The 20,319-nt window shown below is 43.7% G+C and overlaps 1 protein-coding gene across 1 annotated transcript; it reads left to right on the forward strand.

Annotated features, from left to right (window-relative positions):
* Positions 1-1,853: 1,853 nt before the first annotated feature.
* Positions 1,854-18,446, forward strand: NIT2 (nitrilase family member 2). The gene is made up of 10 exons (XM_025873379.2): positions 1,854-1,946; positions 5,409-5,527; positions 6,145-6,265; positions 7,679-7,767; positions 10,845-10,938; positions 11,456-11,530; positions 12,661-12,739; positions 14,167-14,265; positions 16,332-16,387; positions 16,755-18,446. The coding sequence occupies exons 1-10, from the start codon at positions 1,919-1,921 to the stop codon at positions 16,844-16,846; spliced, it is 852 nt and encodes a 283-aa protein (XP_025729164.1). The 5' UTR covers positions 1,854-1,918; the 3' UTR covers positions 16,847-18,446.
* The last annotated feature ends 1,873 nt before the right edge of the window (positions 18,447-20,319 follow it).

Below are 20,319 nucleotides of genomic sequence, written 5' to 3' on the forward strand. Positions count from 1 at the left end.
GATGTTCTAATATGTCTAGCCATGTTTGGTACCACTATTAGACACAACTTTATGCCAATGAACTTGCAAATCTAAATGAAATGGGTGACTTTTTTTGGCCGATTATAAGTGGCCAATATTGACTCAGGAACTTTAATAGGCTAATAAACATAGCAGAAATTAAAAGGTTATTATCTTCCTGCTATAAAGCCAGGTCCAGCTAGTCTCTTAAACCTTCCAAAAAACCATCATTGCAATGTATTTTCCCCTACCTTTTTATTATGAACATTTTATAATTTGAAGTTTTATAGTTTAATACTTTTAGAAAGTCTTAAAATAGTACCATGAACTTGCCACATTTGCTCTATAAGCACATATTTTCTTTTTGCCTACCATTTGCAAGTCAGACATTCTGACACTTTATGCCTAAATACTTCAGCATGCATCTTCTCAGGCTAAAGACATTGGCATAATCACAAAATTCATTAAAGCATCAAATATCCAGTTCATACTTGAATGTCTCTATTCCAAAAATGTTTTTAGAGTATCCTTTTAAAAACTAGGATCCACTTCAATAAACTACTCCAGAGCACTGAAAAGGATAGCAAGAAAAAAAAAGGATAGCAAGCTTTTATTCATTTTATGATTTTTGATCCCCAAACCTGGAAAAAAAACCACACACATGAAACACAAAAATCAAAAAGCAATCCGGGGCGAGTGGATGGCTCAGTTAAGCGTCCGCCTTTGGCTCAGGTCATGATCTCAGGAATCTTGCTCAGCAAGGAGTCTGCTTCTGCCTACCTCTCTGCCCCACCCCCAACCCTCACTCTCTCAAATACATAAAATCTTAAAAAATCAAAAAGCAACCCTAATAAATATAAATGCAAAAGTCCTAAGAATATCAGGGTATTTCAGTAACAGTGAGTAAGGGACAGGCGGGGCGAGGTAGGGAGAGAGAGGTAGGGGGCTACGGGATCAGGCTCACAGAAATCCCAAAAATGCTGAGGTGTAAGGAAACCAGAGATAAGGGAACAAACCAGACCACCCTGCCCTAGGCGTGTGGGGGGAGTGTCTTTTTTATAATAGTCACCTGTGACCAACAAAGAATAACCAGACCCTAACAAAGAAGCCATTAAAAATGTTAATCGCTAGTCCTTACTCAAGCCAAGACATCACAAGAATGGTAAGGCCACAAGCTGCCTGGTCAGTTCTAAATAAAATACTGTCAGTGGAGGCCCTCGTTGGCAACCCTGTCGGGACCCCTCTCACTCCTAAAAGCTTTTTTCCCGTGTCCTTGCTTAATAAACTTCTATCGCTTTACTCACTCTCCTTTGTCCGCGAGATTCATGCATTCTCCGACTGCGTGAGACAAAGAGAAACCTAGCTTTCCCGCTTCAAGTGGACTGAACTTTTGAGGATCCTGTGTTTGAACTGTTTCTCTTTTCCCCTCCCCCATGACGCAGGAGCCTTGCGGTCAGAGCCCACTAATGTCTTGGGTGATTAAACCAACCTAGGTAATTCCATCCCCGTCCCAGCGACTTGTTCCAGTAGCCCAAGGCAATCAGCAAATACGGTATTATTCCCGGCCAGAGGTGATCTAACCAGCAAGGGGTTCAGTCCTTTTGTCGAGAATCGGAGAGGCCGATTGTTAAACACTACCCCAATTTAGGTCGCCCACCTTGGTCCCTTTGCCTTTTGAGGCATTCCTTTTTATGGATTGTGTTGTTATTCGTCGTTTCTCCTTGGTTCATCCTAGTGCAAACAGCGAGTACTAACAGGTGTTTGGAAGAGAGCAGGAAAGACTACACGCTCTGGGCGGAGCCGGGAGGCGGGGCGTGGGCGGAACCTAGGCCCCGCCCCCTCCTGCGCGCGGCTCTGCCCCGCCCCGGGCCGTGTCGCCGCGCTCAGTCCAGAGACCTCTGCTGGGGCTGCACCGCTGATGGTGCTACCTGGGAGAGCAATGGCCAGTAAGTAGCGCGGCGGCCCGAACTCAGGCATAGGACAGGGAGGCCTAGGTTGCGGAGCCGGCGGCGGGTCTCCCCGGCTCAGCCCCTCGCCTCCGCTTCGTGTCCCCGCCGCGCCCCAGGCCTTCCCCGGCCCGGCGTTCGCGGACTGGGGCCTCGGGCGTCTTGGCTGCGAAGGTGGGCAGGGCGGGCCTGCGCACTCCGGGGGGATTCCAGGCTTCCGGGAGGGCAGACGCGGCCGCGGGAGCGCGGGGCCTCCCGGCCAGAAAGGCCCGCGCCTTGCTCCTTGCTGGGCGCCTGCGTCCCACCCGGTGCTTCTTGGTGCATTCGGCCCCTCCCCCCCGCGCAAGTTCACCTGCGCCGGAAGAGGAGGGTAGACGGATGATCACTTAAAATCCAAGTTCCGCACCCCCTTTTCCCTGCCCCAACTCTAAGACTGTACTTTCAGTAAAGCCTTTCAGTGATTTTGATACTTCTGCTAGTGTGGGAACCTCTGCCTTGTGGGATTCTTGGAGGCTCTTAGGTTTTGCATTCGAAAGCGCTACTATCCAGTGGGGTCGCTTTCACTCTCTTCACAGATTGATTTTTGGACTTGGGTTTTGCAGAGGCATTAACCCTAATTATTTGTGGTTGGAACCCGGTCACGTGAAAATGAAGCATCTGTTTTCTTTCAGTTGGACTCTGTGGTCAGAGGACTGGTTAACTTGCCCCATGTTGCACCCCCCCACCCCCCACCCCCAGTGGGGAATGCTCTCTTCTGGACAAGACAGACTTTCTGCATCTGGACATTGAGCTTTCAGGTTAGGTATTACATGTTCCTTACACATCCCTGTCCTGGATTGGCCCCAGGGGCACGTTTCTAGCTATCTCTGACCCCAGGCTTCTGCCAGATTCTTTTACAGGAGGCTTTGAAAGAGTGCTCTGGACTCATAGTCTGGAGACCTGGATTGTTACAGTTTTGCCTCAGCCCATGTCAACAAGTCATTTAATCTCTCAGAACCTCAGGTTCCTCACCTGTAAAATGGGCATAAACTGCCCCTGCTGCGTCATGGGAGGCTCCCATGAGATGGTAAGGTTTGTGGAAGTGCTGTTTTTCATCTTAACCTGACAGAGCTCAGTGCAAGTTGGTGGCAGTGCAAGTCAGTGGCAGAAGCAATGTTCAGGATCGGGGTATGGAAGTCCTTGTACACCCCTCCCTCTGCGTGTGGCCGGTATCTTTGAAGACGCAGGACATGACAGAGGCTGGTGGACTTGAGAGCTGTGGTTCCTGGTGGGGTTGAGGGAGGTGTCTGATTTCTGTGAGGAACGCTTTCAACTTACATGACCTCCCTCCCCCCCAACCCAAAAACGAACAAATGAAGTTCCCATCCTGCTTTACAGTTCTAGATTTTGGCTCGGATTTGCCACTGACTTGTTCACTGATCCTGTGCATCTTCCCCCCTGCAATCCCCTTGTTTCCTCATCTACCAAATAGTGTTAAGGACACCTCACAGATGCTCATGTGCTTAAAGGGCCTGGCACATTCCTTATGCTTTTTCCCAAGTTGGTCCCTTCACTTAGATATTTTTTATCCTTTTTTTTTCCTTTGGTCAGTCTTCCGTTTTTAGATTATGGTAAGTATTAGAGCAGCCAGGGACCTTAAAAGTGATTGTTATTTTCATTTTACAGCCGAGGCGATGAAGTGACTAGTATTGTTTTCGGCATCAAGAAACCCCTCACTGGTGGCTTTTCCCTGCCTCAGCCCCTCAGAGGACGGGGTGATTTGCAGAATGTCAGGCAGTTACAGCCTGGATCAGGACAGCTACCTTTCTGGGTAGGATGAGGGAGAGGGGAAATGGTCAGCAGAGCCGTGGTGAATTGCATCTTTTAATCCCTCAGAAGCAGAGACAAAGCCCAGCTTCTGACAGAGTTACAGTGGTGACTTTCAGTGGGTCTGTAGGATGGTCTGGTGACACCTAAAGGTATCTGTTTGTTCCCAAGTAATCCCAGCTTTGGTTTTTCCTGTTTCCGTTTACTTCATTTTCACTCCGATTCTGAAACTACTCAAGAAGCAGCTTCAGGGTTAAGTTGAGCTCTTCTCACTATATTTAGGACAAACCAAGGGTTGGAACATCTGAGTTTTCCTACTTTTAGGGTTACCACTTAGCCAGACAGGCCTTCACAGGTAAGGGTCTGTCAGTGTTGCTTCTTCTGGGGACATTTGCACCACTGTAGGCGACACCCAGGGGGAGAACTCTCTAATGGTTTTCAGGTTCTAGAGCTTTTCAGATTTCTAGAGCAGAGGTGGGGCAGGGAAGCCCGGGAAGGCCATTACTGATAATTCCTGAAGTTTTGCAGAGCTTCATGGGTCATCACGTGCTTTGGATCCGTTAATGTCCCCTTCCATCACACCATGAGCGAAAACTGCATCGGTTAGGGTCCAGATAGGACACAGAAACCACACCAGTCACTTGGACAGGGAAAATTTTGTATGAAGAATGATTAACCAGTAGGTGATTACTCTAAGAGCTACCAGAGAACTCTAAAGAATATAGGAGAAGCACATGTGGGGTGTAGCTATTACCCCAAGGAGGGAATAAGCCTGGAAGAGCCCTGACCTCCTTGGCTGACAACATTTCTTGTTGGCCACATGGTCGGTGGGACTCAGTCTCTGATGAAAACGTGGAGCCCCTTACCCAGGTAGCAGGAAGAAGACTGCTAGTTTTTCCTTCTACAGTCTCTCTCTCAACCACTCGTGGTGTTTTTTATTTGCTACTTACTGTTGTGCTCTTTGGGGCACAGGAATATTCATGGAGTGAGTGCAAAATCTCACAGGTGCCCAGGGGCCCTGCCCCGGGATAAGCACCGGTGCAGCTCATCGGCTGCCAAACTGCCCCCCCACCCCTGCGAGCAGCTGGGCCTGGGACACCAGGTCCCAGCTGGTGGTGGGGGGAGCAGAGACAGGCGTCTCCCCTTCCCATGGGCCCGCTGCCCCACTTCCCGGCGAGTGGCTGATTTCCGAGGGATTTCACCTGCACTGAGATGTGCTTAATACCCAGATCAGGGGTAGGTTGAGTCCCAAGATCAAACAGTAAGGGATAATTGCATGTTCAAACTCAGTCTCCTTTCAAGCCGTGTTCTCATTAGTATGTAAGATGCTGGCCCTGCCTACCCCACTGAGGCTCTCGTGCCGGTGGGAGCGTGACCCGGGGTGGCGTTCTCTTCCAGGGTTTCTCAGCCTCGGCATCAGTCACATCTCGGGTTGGATAATTCGTTATTGTGAAGGACTGTCCTATGGCCTCTGGCCTCTGGTATGCTGAGCAACGTCCCTGACTTCTGCCTGTTAGATGCTAGTAGCACCCCAATAGTTGTGACCATTAAAATGTCTCTGTTGTCACGTGTCCCTGGGGGTCAGAATTGCCCTCCGGTTGAGAATTGCTCTGATTCAGCAGTCAGATCTTCTGACAGTTTTCTCTTCATCCTCAGCTTTCCGCTTGGCCCTCATCCAGCTTCAGGTTTCTTCCATCAAATCAGACAACCTCACTCGAGCCTGTGGCCTCATCCGGGAGGCAGCAACACAAGGAGCCAAAATCGTTTCTCTGCCAGTAAGTGGGGAGGCAGAGAGGGTCACCTCTTAGAACTCTTGACCGAGTAGAATACTGCCTGCATCTAGGGGTCCAGCATATTTTGGGGAATGAGAGATTTCTCAGGATCAGCATGATAGTGCTGGAAGGGAGCTTAGAAACCGCTCATTTTACAAATGAGGAAACATCTTCTGTGGCTTTTGAAGCTTCTGTATTTTTTTCAAGCACAGGCTTATTGCTTTTCATAGTTAATGATGTAATTTTGAGCCCGTGGATTCATTCTAACACCCACAGTCCTGTGATTAAGCCGAGGTGTAGCAGGGCCTGGGTGCCCAAGGGTGGGAGCTCATAGTTCGCCTGCAGACAGTGAGGAAGGGGCTGATCTGCCAGGTTGACAAGGGTCTGAGAGAGCACACATGCTGTGTGTCGCCTCGCCCCACCTGAGCCAGCCCAGGTGTTCTGCCTAGGGCCACAGGCTCTCTAGCTCTGGGATACTGTTGATTTTCTTACCGGCTGTGTTTTAGCCCTTCGAGAGCAGAGCTTACGAGAGGCAGCTGTGCCTTCTTGAAGCGGAACTTTAAAATGGGTTGGATATTTTCGTGGTTTTTTTCCCTTTTTCTCTGCCAACATTATTCTAGGAATGCTTCAATTCTCCATATGGCACGAAATATTTTCCTGAATATGCTGAGAAAATTCCTGGTGAATCCACACAGAAGCTTTCTGAAGTAGCAAAGGAGTGCGGTATATATCTCATTGGAGGTAACGTCCTACCCTCAAGGTGTAGTGGCCTAAATATTAAAAACATCTGAATAATTTCTGTTACATTTAAACCATGGAATACAAACCATGTAAATTAGGCATTGAAAAGAATGTGTTGAGGGCACCTGGGTGGCACCTTCTGATTAGGTCACGATCTCGGGGTCCAGGGATCGAGCCCCTGCATCGGGCTCTCTGCTCAGTGGGAGCCTGATTCTCCCTCTCCCTCTGTGCTCACTCACTCACCGTCTCTCAAATGAATAAATAAAAAAATCTTTAAACAACAAAAAAAGAATGAGGTGGATGTTATGTAATAATGTGGAAAAATGTTCAAGACACACTGTTACATGGAAGAACCAAGTACAATATGACATGAACAGGTATTCCCATTCAGATTAATCCCTCACACAAAAGGTTATGTATTTTTTTATGTCTTCATATATGTAGCACATGGTAAATATTGTATAAGGACACACCAAACTGATTTTCCCTGGAGAAGCAATGGGAATACAGAGGCAGGTGGAAATGTGGAAAGAAGAACTGCATTGGATTGTCTTTCATTATACTAATACAACATTAAGAAATTTGTTTTTTCACAAAGAGGCCATATACATCAAGGTAGCTTTATAAACGTGGTTTTGAAATAAGTGATTTTTGAAATGCATTTAAAATTTTTTTAAATTATTTTTTTAAAAAAATTTATTTGAGAGCGAGCGAGAGTGAGAGTACAAGGGCAGAGGGAGAAGCAGACTCCCCGCCGAGCAGGGAGCCCGATGCGGGGCTCGATCCCAGGACTCCGGGATCATGGCCTGAGCCGAAGGCAGTCGCTTAACTGACTGAGCCACCCAGGTGCCCCTTGAAATGCATTTTAAAATGCTCTATTTGCTTAAAGAAAAAATACAGTAAAACTGTTTAATATAGCAAAATTATTCTGTTATATTGAGAATTAGAAATGAATGAGAGGTGAAGAAAAGACCAAGCAAGAAAAGAGAGAAATGCAGGAACTACATTCAGTGATGTCAGGACTGGTTTACATTCCTATCTTGAGGCCTTTTTGGATACAGTTATGTTGCAGGTCCTGGTGAATTTAAGTTGAGCAACAGTGAATCCTCCTTGTTGCTCTAGTGTTATAGATTAAGTGTAGCTCAAGATCAAAGCCGAATTCAGAAACGGTTTGGTTATTTTTGAGACCTCTCTTTGGCATCTGACTTAATTATATTTCATCTATACTCTGAAGTTTATCTCTGAGAGATCATCCTCAAGAAGACAAAAAAAACCCATTAATAACCCTTAGAAGATAGTATACCTTATTCCTGGACCCAAGTGACAGTTTATCAAGTGTTTGTCCAGTGATCATAAAAGAATGCTTTATTCAGAATATTTGCTTTGCCTGTGTGTTTCTCCTCTCAATGAAAGGTTCCATTCCTGAAGAGGATGCTGGGAAATTATATAATACCTGTGCCGTGTTTGGTCCTGATGGCACTTTACTGGTAAAGTACAGAAAGGTAAGCAAGGAATGTCGCAAGTCTCATTACCTCTTGAGAATTTGCTGTAATGTTCTCTAGTCTCCTCATCATATTGTACACACATGGGGCATTAGATGAATTGGTACAGTCAACTTGTCAAATCTTGGCTGTTGACATTTTGATATAAATTTTAGACTTAGCCTGTCAATTTCAGGAAAGGAAAAAATCTATGGGAATTTTGATTAGAATTGCATTGAATATAGAGAGATCACTTTGGGGAGAGTTGACATCTTTGCTGTAGTAAATGCATACACATTGAGAATTGTTAAATATTCCTGGTAAATCGATCCTTTTGGCATTGTGAAATCCATTTTTTTTCCCTCATAATACTCTTTGTCTTGAAGTTTATTTTATCTCTGATATTGCTATGGCCACTCTAGGCTTCTAATACTTAGTGTTGTATAATACATCTTTTTCTAATTCCTTATTTTCAACCTGTATGTGTCTTTATATTTAAAATGATTCTCCTATAGATAGCCTGCAGTTGGGTCTTGTTATTGTCTTTATTCTGACAACCTCTGCCTTTTAACTGGAGTGCTTACTCCACTTACATTTAATGTAATTATTGGTATGATTGGATTTAGGCATTAGACATTTTACTGTTTTTTTTTCCTTTGTTCCTCTTTCTTGCATTCTTTTGGCTTAGTTGAGTATTTTTGAGAATTCCATTTTGATTTTTCTATTGGCTTTTAGCTGTATACGTCTTTGCTTTTTTTTAAGTGTTGCTCTAGGGATTACAACATGCACCCTATCTTTTTGCAGTCTCCTTAGAATTAAAATTATACTGCTTCATATGAAATTTAAGAACTTCCCAATTGTATCATTTCCTTCTCCTCCATTTTCTGTTATAGTTGACGTACATGTTTCATCTACATATATTATAAATCCTACAAAACACTAAGTTTTTAAGTAATTATGTGTATTTTAAAGAAATAAAGATAAAAATATTTTGTTTACTGAAATGTTTACCTTTTTGGTATTTTTCTTTCTAAAGAGCATAGTTCTCTCTGGTATCTTTGCCTTCCAACAGAAAGACCTTTAGAATTTTTCTAGTGAGGATGTGCCAGATAGGAATTCTCTTAGTTTTTGTTTATGAATATATCTTTATTTTGTCTTCATTCTTGAAAGATACTTTTGCTGGAATAGAATTCTGGGTTGACCGTTTTGTCTCCTAGAAATTTGAGCGATGTTTTTCAGGTATCTTCTAGCCTCTTTTAAAATTTTTTCTGATAAAAAGTCAGTGGTGATTTGTATTGTTCTTCTGTATGTAATTTATATTTTTTTCTGTCTGCCTTCAAAATTTTTTTCATAATCCTTAGTTCTCAGTGTTTTGACTCTGATGTGCCTGCCTAGATACGGTTTTCTTTATATTTGTCCTGCTTTGTGCTTCTTTAATCTGTAAATTTAACTCTTTCCTTATATTGGGGGCATTATTTTGTTAAATATTTTTCTGTTCCGATCTCTTTTTATTGGACTTCAATTTTGATACTGTTCCACCAAACCAGGTCACCAAGACTCTGGTTTTTTGTTTTTCCCACCTTTTTTCTCTCTCTTCTTCAGTCTTCTTCAGTGTGGACACTTCACATTGATCTGTTTTTAAGTTCACAGAATCTTTTTTCTGTAAGCCCCAGTCTCCTGTATGCCAATCCAGTGAAATCTTTTAATATTTCACATAAACTTTTATTTTTCTACTGGTATTTCTTATATGTCCATTCATTGAGAGTGTATTTTTCTTTAGACCTTTGAGCTTAGTTTCAGTAGCTCGTTTGTGGTAATTATCACATCTGGTCTAGCTGGGGTCTCCTTCATTGATTGCCTTCTCTTTAAAGTTGGGTAACATTGAGATGTTTATACAGCGTTCAAGAACCTGTCTTTCTACTAAAGTTGGGTAACATTTTCTTGTTTCTTTGTCTAGTAATTTTGAATTACATATTGGATATATTTTTGAGATTCTAGCTTCTATTACTCTGAAAAATGTTGTATTTTTTTTTGTTTTAGTAGGTAGTTAACTTGGTTGTACTCAAACACCATACTCTTTTTCCTTTGGGAGTGGGCAGCAACTTCAGCTGGGCTGCCTGGAGTCCGCCCTACATCTTTAATTCAGTACTTAGCAAGAGATTTGGACAGATATTTAGATGTAGAATTTAGGGCTCTTCCTCTTGGGCTTCCTCCTTTTCAGGATTTCTCCCTCACTTTTCCAGCTGCTGTGAAACTCTGTCCTCTGGTTCCTTGGGCCAATATGGTTGTGATTTTCATTACCACTCCTAGCAACAACTGGGATCTTACTTGCAACTAAAAGGTGTAAACAGGAAGCTCACCTTGTCTTATTCCTGATCTCAGTATGAAAAAGCTTTTAATATTTCACCATTAAGTATGATGTTCCTTCCTTTTTTTTCTTTTTTCAGATTATCAAATTAAGGGAGTTCCCTTCCTAGAAGAGTTTTTTTCTTTTGTTTTTAAAATAAGAATGTATGGAGGAGTTTACCACATGCTCACCATGCACCTCTTAAGATGATCATATGACTTTTCTCCTTTATTTTGTTAGTGTGGTAAATTACGTTGATTGATTTCCTTGAATAAATCCAATTTGCTTCTGTTTGCTTTCCTTGAATAAATCCAATTTCGAAGTGATGTGTTACTCTTTTTATATATTGCTGCATTTAGTTTGGAAAATTTTACCTATTTTCAGTTGCTCTCCCGCTCTCCACCTCTCCTGCCAGTTTGTCAGTTTATGAGTCTGTGAAGACTTCATTTAGCATTTATACTGAATAAAAGAATAACATGTTAATTGCTTCCCAAAAGAAACCTAGACAGTGAACTTGCACACCACCTAGGAAAGAAGTGTCATAAAGCCTACAGCATGATTTTCCCGTTTTGCATATTAGAACTCATTTTGATAAGATGTCAGCTTGTGGGGTGGGTTGTGGGCAGGTGGGGGTTGCTGTTTGTGTAGTTGATCTCAGAGCATCCCCGTTTCTGGCCATGGAAAGATGTTGGCTGTGATTGCCATGACCCCGCTGGAGAAGAGGTAACCAAATTCATTGCTTGTGGTGCAGCTCCATCTGTTTGACATTGATGTTCCTGGGAAAATTACATTTCAAGAATCTAAAACGCTGAGTCCTGGTGATAGTTTCTCCACATTTGATACTCGTAAGTACCAGACACGTTCACCTGTTTGAGTAGTATCAGTAGAAGAGGATCAGGTGTTCCCTTTTTTTTTTTTTTTTTTAACTCGTATGTCCCTCCCCTACTTCTTTACATACCCTGACTGCAACACCAGAAGTGAGACAGGCGAATGGTCAGAGATCTAGAAAGGGCGGGCTGAACAGAGAACAAAGGGTTTGACCTGATTTTGCTCTACCGTTTGGTCACAGCATGCTATTAGCATGATTGCTTCCAGAGTTTACCTCTTAGGTTGTGATTGAACACCTCCCACACAGATAATAAGCATTCAGTTAGTTGAATTTCTCATTTCTAATCTGAGATAAATGATGTCTTTATGAGGGAAAATCCAAGCAGGAATAAGCTTATACATTTTCTCCAGCCAGGGCCCCGGGTTAATGTATTGCCATCAGTGTTTTGAGATCTTACAATGGAGGCTTTACTCTGCCTCACCGTGTTGCAAGAGGTTAACTTTTCATTTGTGCATTTTCTGTTTGGAAAACAGCTTACTGCAGAGTGGGCCTGGGCATCTGCTATGACCTGCGCTTTGCGGAGCTCGCCCAGATCTACGCCCAGAGAGGTGAGACAGCACCATGACTCTGGTGTAGGTGCTTAGAGATTTGATTCTGGCTTGGTCTTTGTGTGTCGAGGGAGCCCTTAGGCAGAAAAACTGGAGAAGGGGTCTTAATCTCTCCACCCCCATCTGATTCCTCAGACTTTTGCTGTATATGGACAATATGGTTTTTCAGAGATTGTATTTCAACACACCATGCAGCTAAGGCAGGGAAGGCAGGAACCGTGCTCCTAAATCTGCTCTATTCTTTGAGCCCTTCTTGCTACCATGTTTGGAAAGAGTCACATGGAGCCCACTAGAAATAAGGATGTGGTCTAGGATGTCTGTCATGGATTTCACACTCAATAGTCCTAGATATTGGTTACAGTAGAAATATAGTCTGTGACCTTTTGGTCCAGAGAAGAAATATCCTACTGGCTTGGAAGAACACTGAGCCAAGTCAGAAGATCCGGGTTCTGCTTCCAGCTCTCCTCCTTAATTGACGTGATACTTCGAGTAAATTATTTAATTTTTAGAGCTCTGTGGATCTCAGGTTTTTCATAGGCATGGTGTGTGGAGATTAAGGAGGGAGAACTTAGCTCTCCGTATGGTACTCAACAAATGTGAGCATCCCTGCTAGACTGTCCAAACTACTCTGATCCGGACTTGACTTTTCCCTTAAAGTGGAGTGGGTGCAAACATTTTGATGGCCTGCTCAGCAAAAAAGGTGGACGTGCGTGGGCTCTGGGTTGGCAGACCCTGTTGAGCTCTCTCAGTAAGCATTACAGCACCTACTCTGCCCCCCATTTCACCTAAAAGCATTAACGAATGTGGTCCTTGGCCGTGTGGAGCTGACCGTATGGTGCTGAGAGAAATTTGAATGATTTTTTTTTTTTTTTTTTTTTTTTTAAGTGCAGTCACATACCCTGGTTTTGGTCATCAATACCACTGCATTTGTATGTGTGTGTAGCGTGTGTGTGTCTCTAAAGGAATTCAGAGCCGTAACTTAGTACTCCTGACAGTGTCCGGCTTGGCTGACATCTTTTCATGCTTGGGGAAGTTCGAGTTTGGTCCCCACTGGGTAGAGAACAGAATGGGGAGCTAGTGTGGTGGGGTGTTAACCTGGGCCCACTCTTCTCTGGCCTTTCTCTCCCAAGGCTGTCAGCTGTTGGTATATCCTGGAGCTTTTAATATGACCACTGGACCAGCCCACTGGGAGTTGCTTCAACGAGGCCGGTAAGAAAGCACCTCAGGCATACCTTCAGGTGTCTCAGTGTTGCTTTGTGAAAAGATTTCCAGTTTGGTGGAAGTACCAGCGTTCCTGACTCAGAATGCTGCCCCTGACCCAGCCTGCTTTGCCATCCAGATGCAGTCGGAAGAGATGAATCAGCCCGTTGACTGTGCTCTGCAGATTGGGGTGCTTATCCCCCCCATCCTTTACACCATTCTGCTCTTCCTGGAATACTCTGCCAAGACACTTGTCATAAGGTCTTGGTTTTCTAATCTATAGTCCGAGGCATTGCACAGTGTCTTTGGCACGTCACAGTAGCTGTGTCCTGAGTCCCCTAGGGTTGGAGAGTGAGCAGTGAAGGGCGGCTAGCAGAGGTGGGTGTAACATGGGAGGGAGGAAGAGTGTGACTGTGTGTGTCTGTGTAAAGTGTGCTGAAAACCATGAAATGGTGGTCAGAAATGCCAGTTTTCTTCATTACGGTTCTGTTACTTGAGGTATAATAAAAGAGCAGGACACCAATTTTAAGTCTGTAGGTCAGTGAATTTTCTACCCGCGTATTCACCTGGGACCGAGGTCAACACAGAACACCTGCAGACCTCTAGAATGCTCCCTTTTGTTCCTCCATCAACCCTGCCCTTTTTTGCCCAGATGTAGCCGCTATTCTCACCTCTAAAAATGATGGTGATTTTTATCAGAGGAGGCAGCAGAGGTGTTTGGCTGGTTGCTTGGTTGAAGATGGGGTAGGGGCATCTGATACCATGTATATTAATGAATGCAGTCTTGAAGAAAGCAGAAAAGCTTGAGAAACATTGGAATGGCCTGGCATGGATCCGCTGATTGAGCCCAGAGAGCTCCCGGGTGAGGTGGCTTGAGGTACCCAGGCTGCCACCTGAAATTCTTATCTAATTTGAGCTGATGGGACTTCGGCCACTGGGGGCATGGAAGTCCCATGCGGCCCTGCAAGGCGTACGGCCCCAGCGAGGCTGGTCCATTCTCTCTGGCCACCTTGACTTGCTCTTTTGTAGGTTAACAGGTTGGCTCCGGCCAGGGTGTCAGCTGTGGCGGGACTGACATTTTGGACTAGGTCGTTCTTTGTTTTGGGGCTGCCCTGCGCACGGTGGGATGTTCGCAGCACCCTGGTCTCCATCTACTAGGTGCCAGTAGTAACCTGCTATCACCAAAGTCAAAAAGTCAAAGTCATTGTCTTTGGACATTGGCAAATGTCCCCACTGGGCAAAATCACCCCCAGCTGAGAACTGGTTTACGCATTAAGATACTTTTTGAAGAGAGGGTTTCATGGCTTTGGGTATTTCCTTCCACGTCAGAGCCAGCCTACCCAGTCCTAGTTTTTAAAAGAAGGATCCGTACATTTGGAATAGAAAAATGTTGCCCATCTATAATGTATGAATTCTCTCTTTTTTGTTGACAACAGGGCTGTTGACAATCAGGTGTATGTGGCCACAGCATCTCCTGCCCGGGATGATCAAGCCTCATATGTTGCCTGGGGACACAGCACTGTTGTGAGTCCTTGGTGAGTTGGCTAAGCAGGGACAGGCTCCCCGGGAGCTTGAGAGAGACGGCACTTGGGTGGGTGGGTTTTCTGATTCCCCACCAGCCCTGCCGCTCCCTCGAATCCCCATATCCTCACATGCCTGCCAGGTCTGCGCCTCGTCTGCGAGAGGCCCTTCCACTTGAAAACCATGTGAGGAAGAAGTGGCCCTGCTGTCCTGACTGAGTATTTGGCCTTAGCCCTCTTCTGAGTTTCTGCGTGTCTCTTTTGTCAGTTGGACTTGGATCACCTGGGGGAAACAAGGCAACACTGATGATTTTAGTAAAAAGGGCTCCCAGACATCTTGGCTTTGGGTTAAAATTTAAGCTGGGTGACTGGTTCTAGAACAGGAATTAGTTACAGGGTGAGGATTTTGCTCCCTGCCTAATGAATAGAGGATGGGGGAGGATGAGTTCAATTAAGGGGAACTCTGCCCTTGACCTCTGTGACAGGGACAAGCCTCGTCCTAGTGAAGCGGCACCAAAGCCCCCCCAGCGCGCAATCACTCGTTACCGTATGCAGCTCGTGGGCTGTAGCCGCGGGGGGTTTCGTAGCACTTCTGCACACGTGGTCTCCGTGTGAACTCAGAGACTTTTCCCAAATTGGGCTCCGTTTATAGATGGCAGAATTAAGTTCATGGGACAAAGTGGCTAGGGCCGGTGTTTAGATTCAGGACTTTTGACTTCAGAACTTGGGGTTATTCCATACCACTTCTCACATATTTGTATGATTACACACACACTGATGTGTATTTCTATAATTGCAGGGTAAATAGACCAGTAACAAGGCTGAGAAGGGTTATTGATCACTGTGGGTCCCTGAAGTTCTTTATTTTTATAGGACCCAAAGATTAAAGTATGTGATAGGGGAAGGCCTTGGAAGATATGACCAGGGAGCCTCGTGCACATTAGGATTTGGGAGGCATTGGCAGGCTGGAAGGATGAACTGGCTTGAAGATTTTCTCCAACTTGGTTCAAGTTCCTCTGTCCAGATGTTGGTGATAGACTTCCTGGCCTCTTGGGCGGCTCTGCTCCCTGCTGGTTCTCCTGATGAACCCTGTTACTGGGCGAGCTGCTTCTGAGACGAAGTAGTTGTACATGATTTATCTTTGTTCCTTTTCAAAATTCTGTCTGTAGGATTTGGGGGGCCTTCTGGCTTATATTGACATCAGGATGGGTGCCTGGGGTTACCCCAGAGAGAGATCTTTGAATGCCGGGGCAAATGGGGAGGAAATGGAAAAGAATAAAAATAATTCGGTTAAATGGCATTAATGATGATGTTTGTAGCTCATTGGTGCCAGAAATTTGTGGCCATCTGGGAAATGGAACCATTTACTTTGTCAGATTCTTTGTTGGGTCAGATTATTTTGTGTTTTGGAGAAATTTCATTTCGATAGATGTCTTTGAAGTCCTGCTTTGGGCCAAGAAACTCAGGACTGGAAGGTTTTCCAGATCAGCCTTTTCCCAGATTTAGGCAGGAGGAGTGTTGCTATTTCTAAGCTTGGAGTTCCTCTCCCGTTGGGGTGTGGTTTCCCCACCACTTCTTTCCTTCAAAAAACTAAAACCCGATAACAAGATACTAGGGGCCACAAGCATGAGACCAGAGACCCAGGCAGCGCTGGGCTCTGTTCAGGCCCAGCCTCCCTGTCCCCAGCCTTGGAAGGTGCAAAGAACCAGCCCACCCTCCCGAAACGGTCTTACTGCCACAGTCACGAAGTGACAGGACGGAGCTTCCCAATCTTTACAGGGAGCTCTGTTCCTGGAGGTTTATAATCGTGGAATAACCACCATTTCCTAGCAGTTGGCAGTTTACGAAACCTACTGCATAATCTGCTCAGTCCTCACAGAGCTCTTATTTCCACTTTATAGGTTAGGGAACGAGATTGCAGATGACTCGCCACAAGGCCACACAGCTACTTAAATTGTGGAGCAGGAATGTATGCCCCTCCCTTCCTGTCTTCAGTCTCCTGATTCCTTCCCCTGGGGCCCTGAGGTGGGAGGAGGGCAGGGATGTTAGTACCCACTCCCTCCCTCTGGAATCTCTTTCAGGGGGGATGTCCTTGCTGAAGCCGGCACCGAGGAGACGGTCATGTGTTCAGACATAGGTAAGGTTTGCCACATAGGTAAGGTTTGCCGTTGGCACAGCTTAGGTCTGTGGTGTCCCCATCGGTCTGGGGTGATCCCGTAGCTCTGAAGCTGCTGTCCCCTGGAAGGGCTCCCTTGGGCCCCCTTCTCCTTTATCCTTAGTTCTCTGGCCAAGCCCCGGGGGGCTGTTGCTCAGCTTAAGTTTTCTTGGTTTGGTTTGAAATGACCCCAGGGATGGTGCCAGGCCACCTGGGACTCCGGACAAGGCTGATATTACTGAGTTACTTGCTGAGATTCTGGTGGGTTTTATACTGTTTGCAGAAGAAATCCTCATTGGTTAGTGAGGAGTTAATGTCTTAGTAATGGTACACTTTCCTGTTTTTGCAGACCTGAAGAAGTTGGCTGAAATACGCCAGCAAATCCCCATTTTTAGCCAGAAGCGGTCAGACCTCTATGCAGTGGAGGCGAAAAAGCCCTAAGGTTTATGTTTCTAACATGTTACAAACAGGAGGGTATGTTCCTGCAACGTAATCCATTCCCTGCTGAATTCTTTAAAGAGATTTTTTTTTTTTTTTTTTTTTTAAATTTCAGCTTTTTCCCCTTCCTGGGAACTTTCTAATGAGATGATGGAGCATCAGCACATGGTATTTTTCACACCATATTAAATAGTTAAAAAGGACTCAGGCTGGCATTGAGAGCAGAAGGAAGAGGGGATGACTATATACCTTCCATGCTAAGTTGCCTCATAGTAGTTGGTAAAAGTATCAGACCTTGGTATCTAGGTTGATTCACCTGCTACAAATACATTTGTGTCACACACACCTCTCATCTCATTGCTGGAGTTGGAATCCATTATGTAGAAAACTTGGTCTGGTGCTACGCTTTTTTGGAGCAGGATGTTAAAGTTACATTTTTAGTCTGTGAGCAACTATGGGAAGCAAGGTGATGGACCCTTGGTGTTTGCTAGAGGAGATGGCAGCCCCAGTCCTTCCTAGCAGCCTGGAGGTTCTTCAGATTCAAGAAGGAGCTAATGAATCAAGCCCAGACCCTCCTGGTCTTAGGGGAAAGGCTGTGTCAACAGTGAGTCCTTTGGGAGAATGACTGGTGGCATTTGGTCAAGGCAACCAAAGATGAGTCTCTGCAAAAGATTTTCTTGATGGGATGAGTGTCTGAAAATCTTTTACTTTTTGTTTTTCTCCCTAGTAACACTTTCTAGCTTGATAAAGGCAAATTTTTAGCCTAGTGGTTTTCAGAATCCTTTTGCACCATTAAAAATTAAGAATTCCAATGAACTTTATTTTTATGTATATGTTGGGCTGGTAAAACGTTTAACAACCAGCTGTCCCCAAAACCCTGATTTTGCAGTAGCATTTGCCAGTTTCCATGGTGTAAATACTTTCACTGTGGCCAAGGTTCAGACTGTCAATATGACACCTCTAAACAGAGTTGGAAATAAATGCACTTAGCACTTGTGAGCTGGTGCAGTCCTGCTCTAGCACACCACTGTTTACATATATATTTACCATCCTGGAAAATAAAACAAAATTTTAAAACAATGCATGAGCACACATTTTATTAGCTATAAGAGTGATGACATCATCATGTCATTTAACCTTTGGAAACCATCATTGTATACTCAGAGGAATACAAGAGTGAAAAAGGTAAATGACATTTTAAAATTAAGTATACAATTTGGTAAAATTGGACACATGTATACATCCATGAAACCACTCTAATCAAGATAATGAACAACCCTCACCTCCCGCCTCCCTGCAATTTTCTTGTGTTCTTGTATAATCCCCTCTAGCTACTCTTCTCATCCCCAGGCAGTCACTGATCAGCTTTGTCACTGTAGATAAGTTTGAATTTTCTGTAATTACCTAAAAGTGGAATCGTACTTAATGTGTATACTTTTTTGTCTTCTTTCCACTCATCATGATTATTTGGGGAGACATACCTGTGTGTGTCACTCATTTATTTTTTATTGCTGAGTGGTAGTCCATTATATGGATATACCATAATTTGATAGACATTTGAGTTTCCAGTTTTTGGCTATTAGAAATAAAGCTGCTAAAAACATTTTGTACAAGTTGTTCGCTTTTCTTGAGTAAGTATCTAGGAGTGGAATGGCGGGGTCCTAGGTGTATTTCACTGCCAAACTGTTCTCCAAAGTGACTGTACCATTTTACTTCATCACTATCAGTCTGTCAGTGTCCCAGCTGCTCCACGTCCTCACCGATATTTGGTATGATGACTGTTTAAGTTTAGCCATTTTAATGTGTGTGTAAGCTTATTTCACTGTGGTTTTTTTACTTTGTATTTCCCTAATGACTAATAATGCTGAGCATCTTTTCATGTGCTTTGCTATCTGAGTATCCCTTTTGGTGAAATGTCTGTTCATATCTTTTCCCCATATTTTTGTTGGGTTGTTTATCCTCCTGTTGATTAGTAAGAGTTCTTTCTATACTCAAGATAAAAATCCTCTGTCAGATATTATGTTTTGCAAATATATTCTCCAAGTCTGAGAAAAAAAAATGTCTTTTCATTTTTTTAAAAAGTATTGTTTAAAGCAGTTTTTAATTACCATGAAGGCCAGTTAATTGCTTTTTCTTCTTTTAAAAGTTTGTCTTTTTTATGTTGTATTTAAGAAATTGCCATACCTGATGTCACTAACTTTATCCTGTGTTTTCTTTTGGAAGCTTTATAGTTTTAGCTCTTATATTGAGGTCTCAGATCCATTTTGAATGGTCAATTTTCTATATATGGTGTGAGGTAAGAGTCAAGATGCTTTTCGGGGCACCTGGGTGGCGCAGTTGATTGAGCGTCTGACTCTAGGGTTCGGCTCAGGTCATGATCTCAGGGTCCTGGGTTAGAGCCCTGTGTCAGGCTCCACACTCAGCATGGAGTCTACTTGAGATTCTCTCCCTCTGCACCTCCCGCTGGTGCTGTCTCTCTCTCTCTTTCTAAAATAAATAAAATCTTAAAATGAGTCAAGATTCTTTTCTTTTCCGTTTCTTTTTTTTTTTTTTTAGCCTAAGGCTGTCTGTTTGTTCCAGCACATTTGTTGAAAAGCTTACCCTATTCCCATTGAATTGCCTTGGCACCTTTATGAAAAAAAAAGGAATTGGCTGTATATATCTCAATCTACCTTTGTGTTCTGTTTCATCAGTGTATTCATCTATTTTTACACAGTAACTTACTGTGTTGATTATTGTAGCTTTATAATATTAAAGTCTGGTGGTATTAGTCCTCCAGCTTTTTTCAAAGTTGTTTTGGCTATTCTAAGTCCTTTGTATTTCCATATAAATTCTAGAATCAGGTTGTAAATTTCTACAGAAAAAAAGCCTGCTGGGATCTTGATTAGGATTGCATTGAATCTATAGAGCAGTTTGGTGGAAAATTGACATCTTAATATCAAACCCGTGAACGTGAGATATGTCCTCAGTTATTTAGGCCTTTAATTTCTCTTAGCAATGTTTGTTTGCTTCTGTAAAGGTAATACATATCTTTTGTCAGATTTATCTGTAGAGGCTACAGATTTTTTTGATGCTGTAGTATTGTTTTGTAAACTTTAATTTCCAATTTTTCACTGCTAGTAAAAATAAAATTTATTCCTGTATTTTATCTTATATCTTGCAACCTCACTAAACTCACTTAGTCTAGCAGCTTTTTTGGGGTAGAGTCCATATGATTTTTTACATAGATGATCATGTCTGCAAATAAAGACATTTTGTAAATAAATAGGCTTTTTCCTTTCCAGTCTGGTTCCTGTTTGTTTGTTTATTCATTCATTCATTCATTCATTCATTCATTCATTTTTGGCCTGTGGCATTGGCTAGAAGTTCCAGAACAGTGTTGAATAGAAGTAGTGAGTGGACGTAAGTTGTGTTGGTCCTGATCTTAGAGAAAAAAATTTAGCCTTTCATAGATGCCCTCTAATACATTGTGGAAA

This window comes from Callorhinus ursinus, unplaced genomic scaffold (genome assembly GCF_003265705.2).
Source record: "Callorhinus ursinus isolate GAN/ISIS: 27379988/994484 unplaced genomic scaffold, GSC_fseal_2.0 scaffold1, whole genome shotgun sequence".
Classification (NCBI taxonomy): Eukaryota; Metazoa; Chordata; class Mammalia; order Carnivora; family Otariidae; genus Callorhinus; species Callorhinus ursinus.

What these genes read in the sequence shown, in the direction of transcription:
- NIT2 (XM_025873379.2), top strand. Translation starts at nt 1,919, where the DNA reads ATGGTGCTACCTGGGAGAGCAATGGCCA. An exon ending in CCAGATCTACGCCCAGAGAG is followed by an intron (nt 11,531 to 12,660) that starts GTGAGACAGCAC and finishes TTCTCTCCCAAG; the next exon opens with GCTGTCAGCTGTTGGTATAT. An exon ending in GAGTTGCTTCAACGAGGCCG is followed by an intron (nt 12,740 to 14,166) that starts GTAAGAAAGCAC and finishes TGTTGACAACAG; the next exon opens with GGCTGTTGACAATCAGGTGT.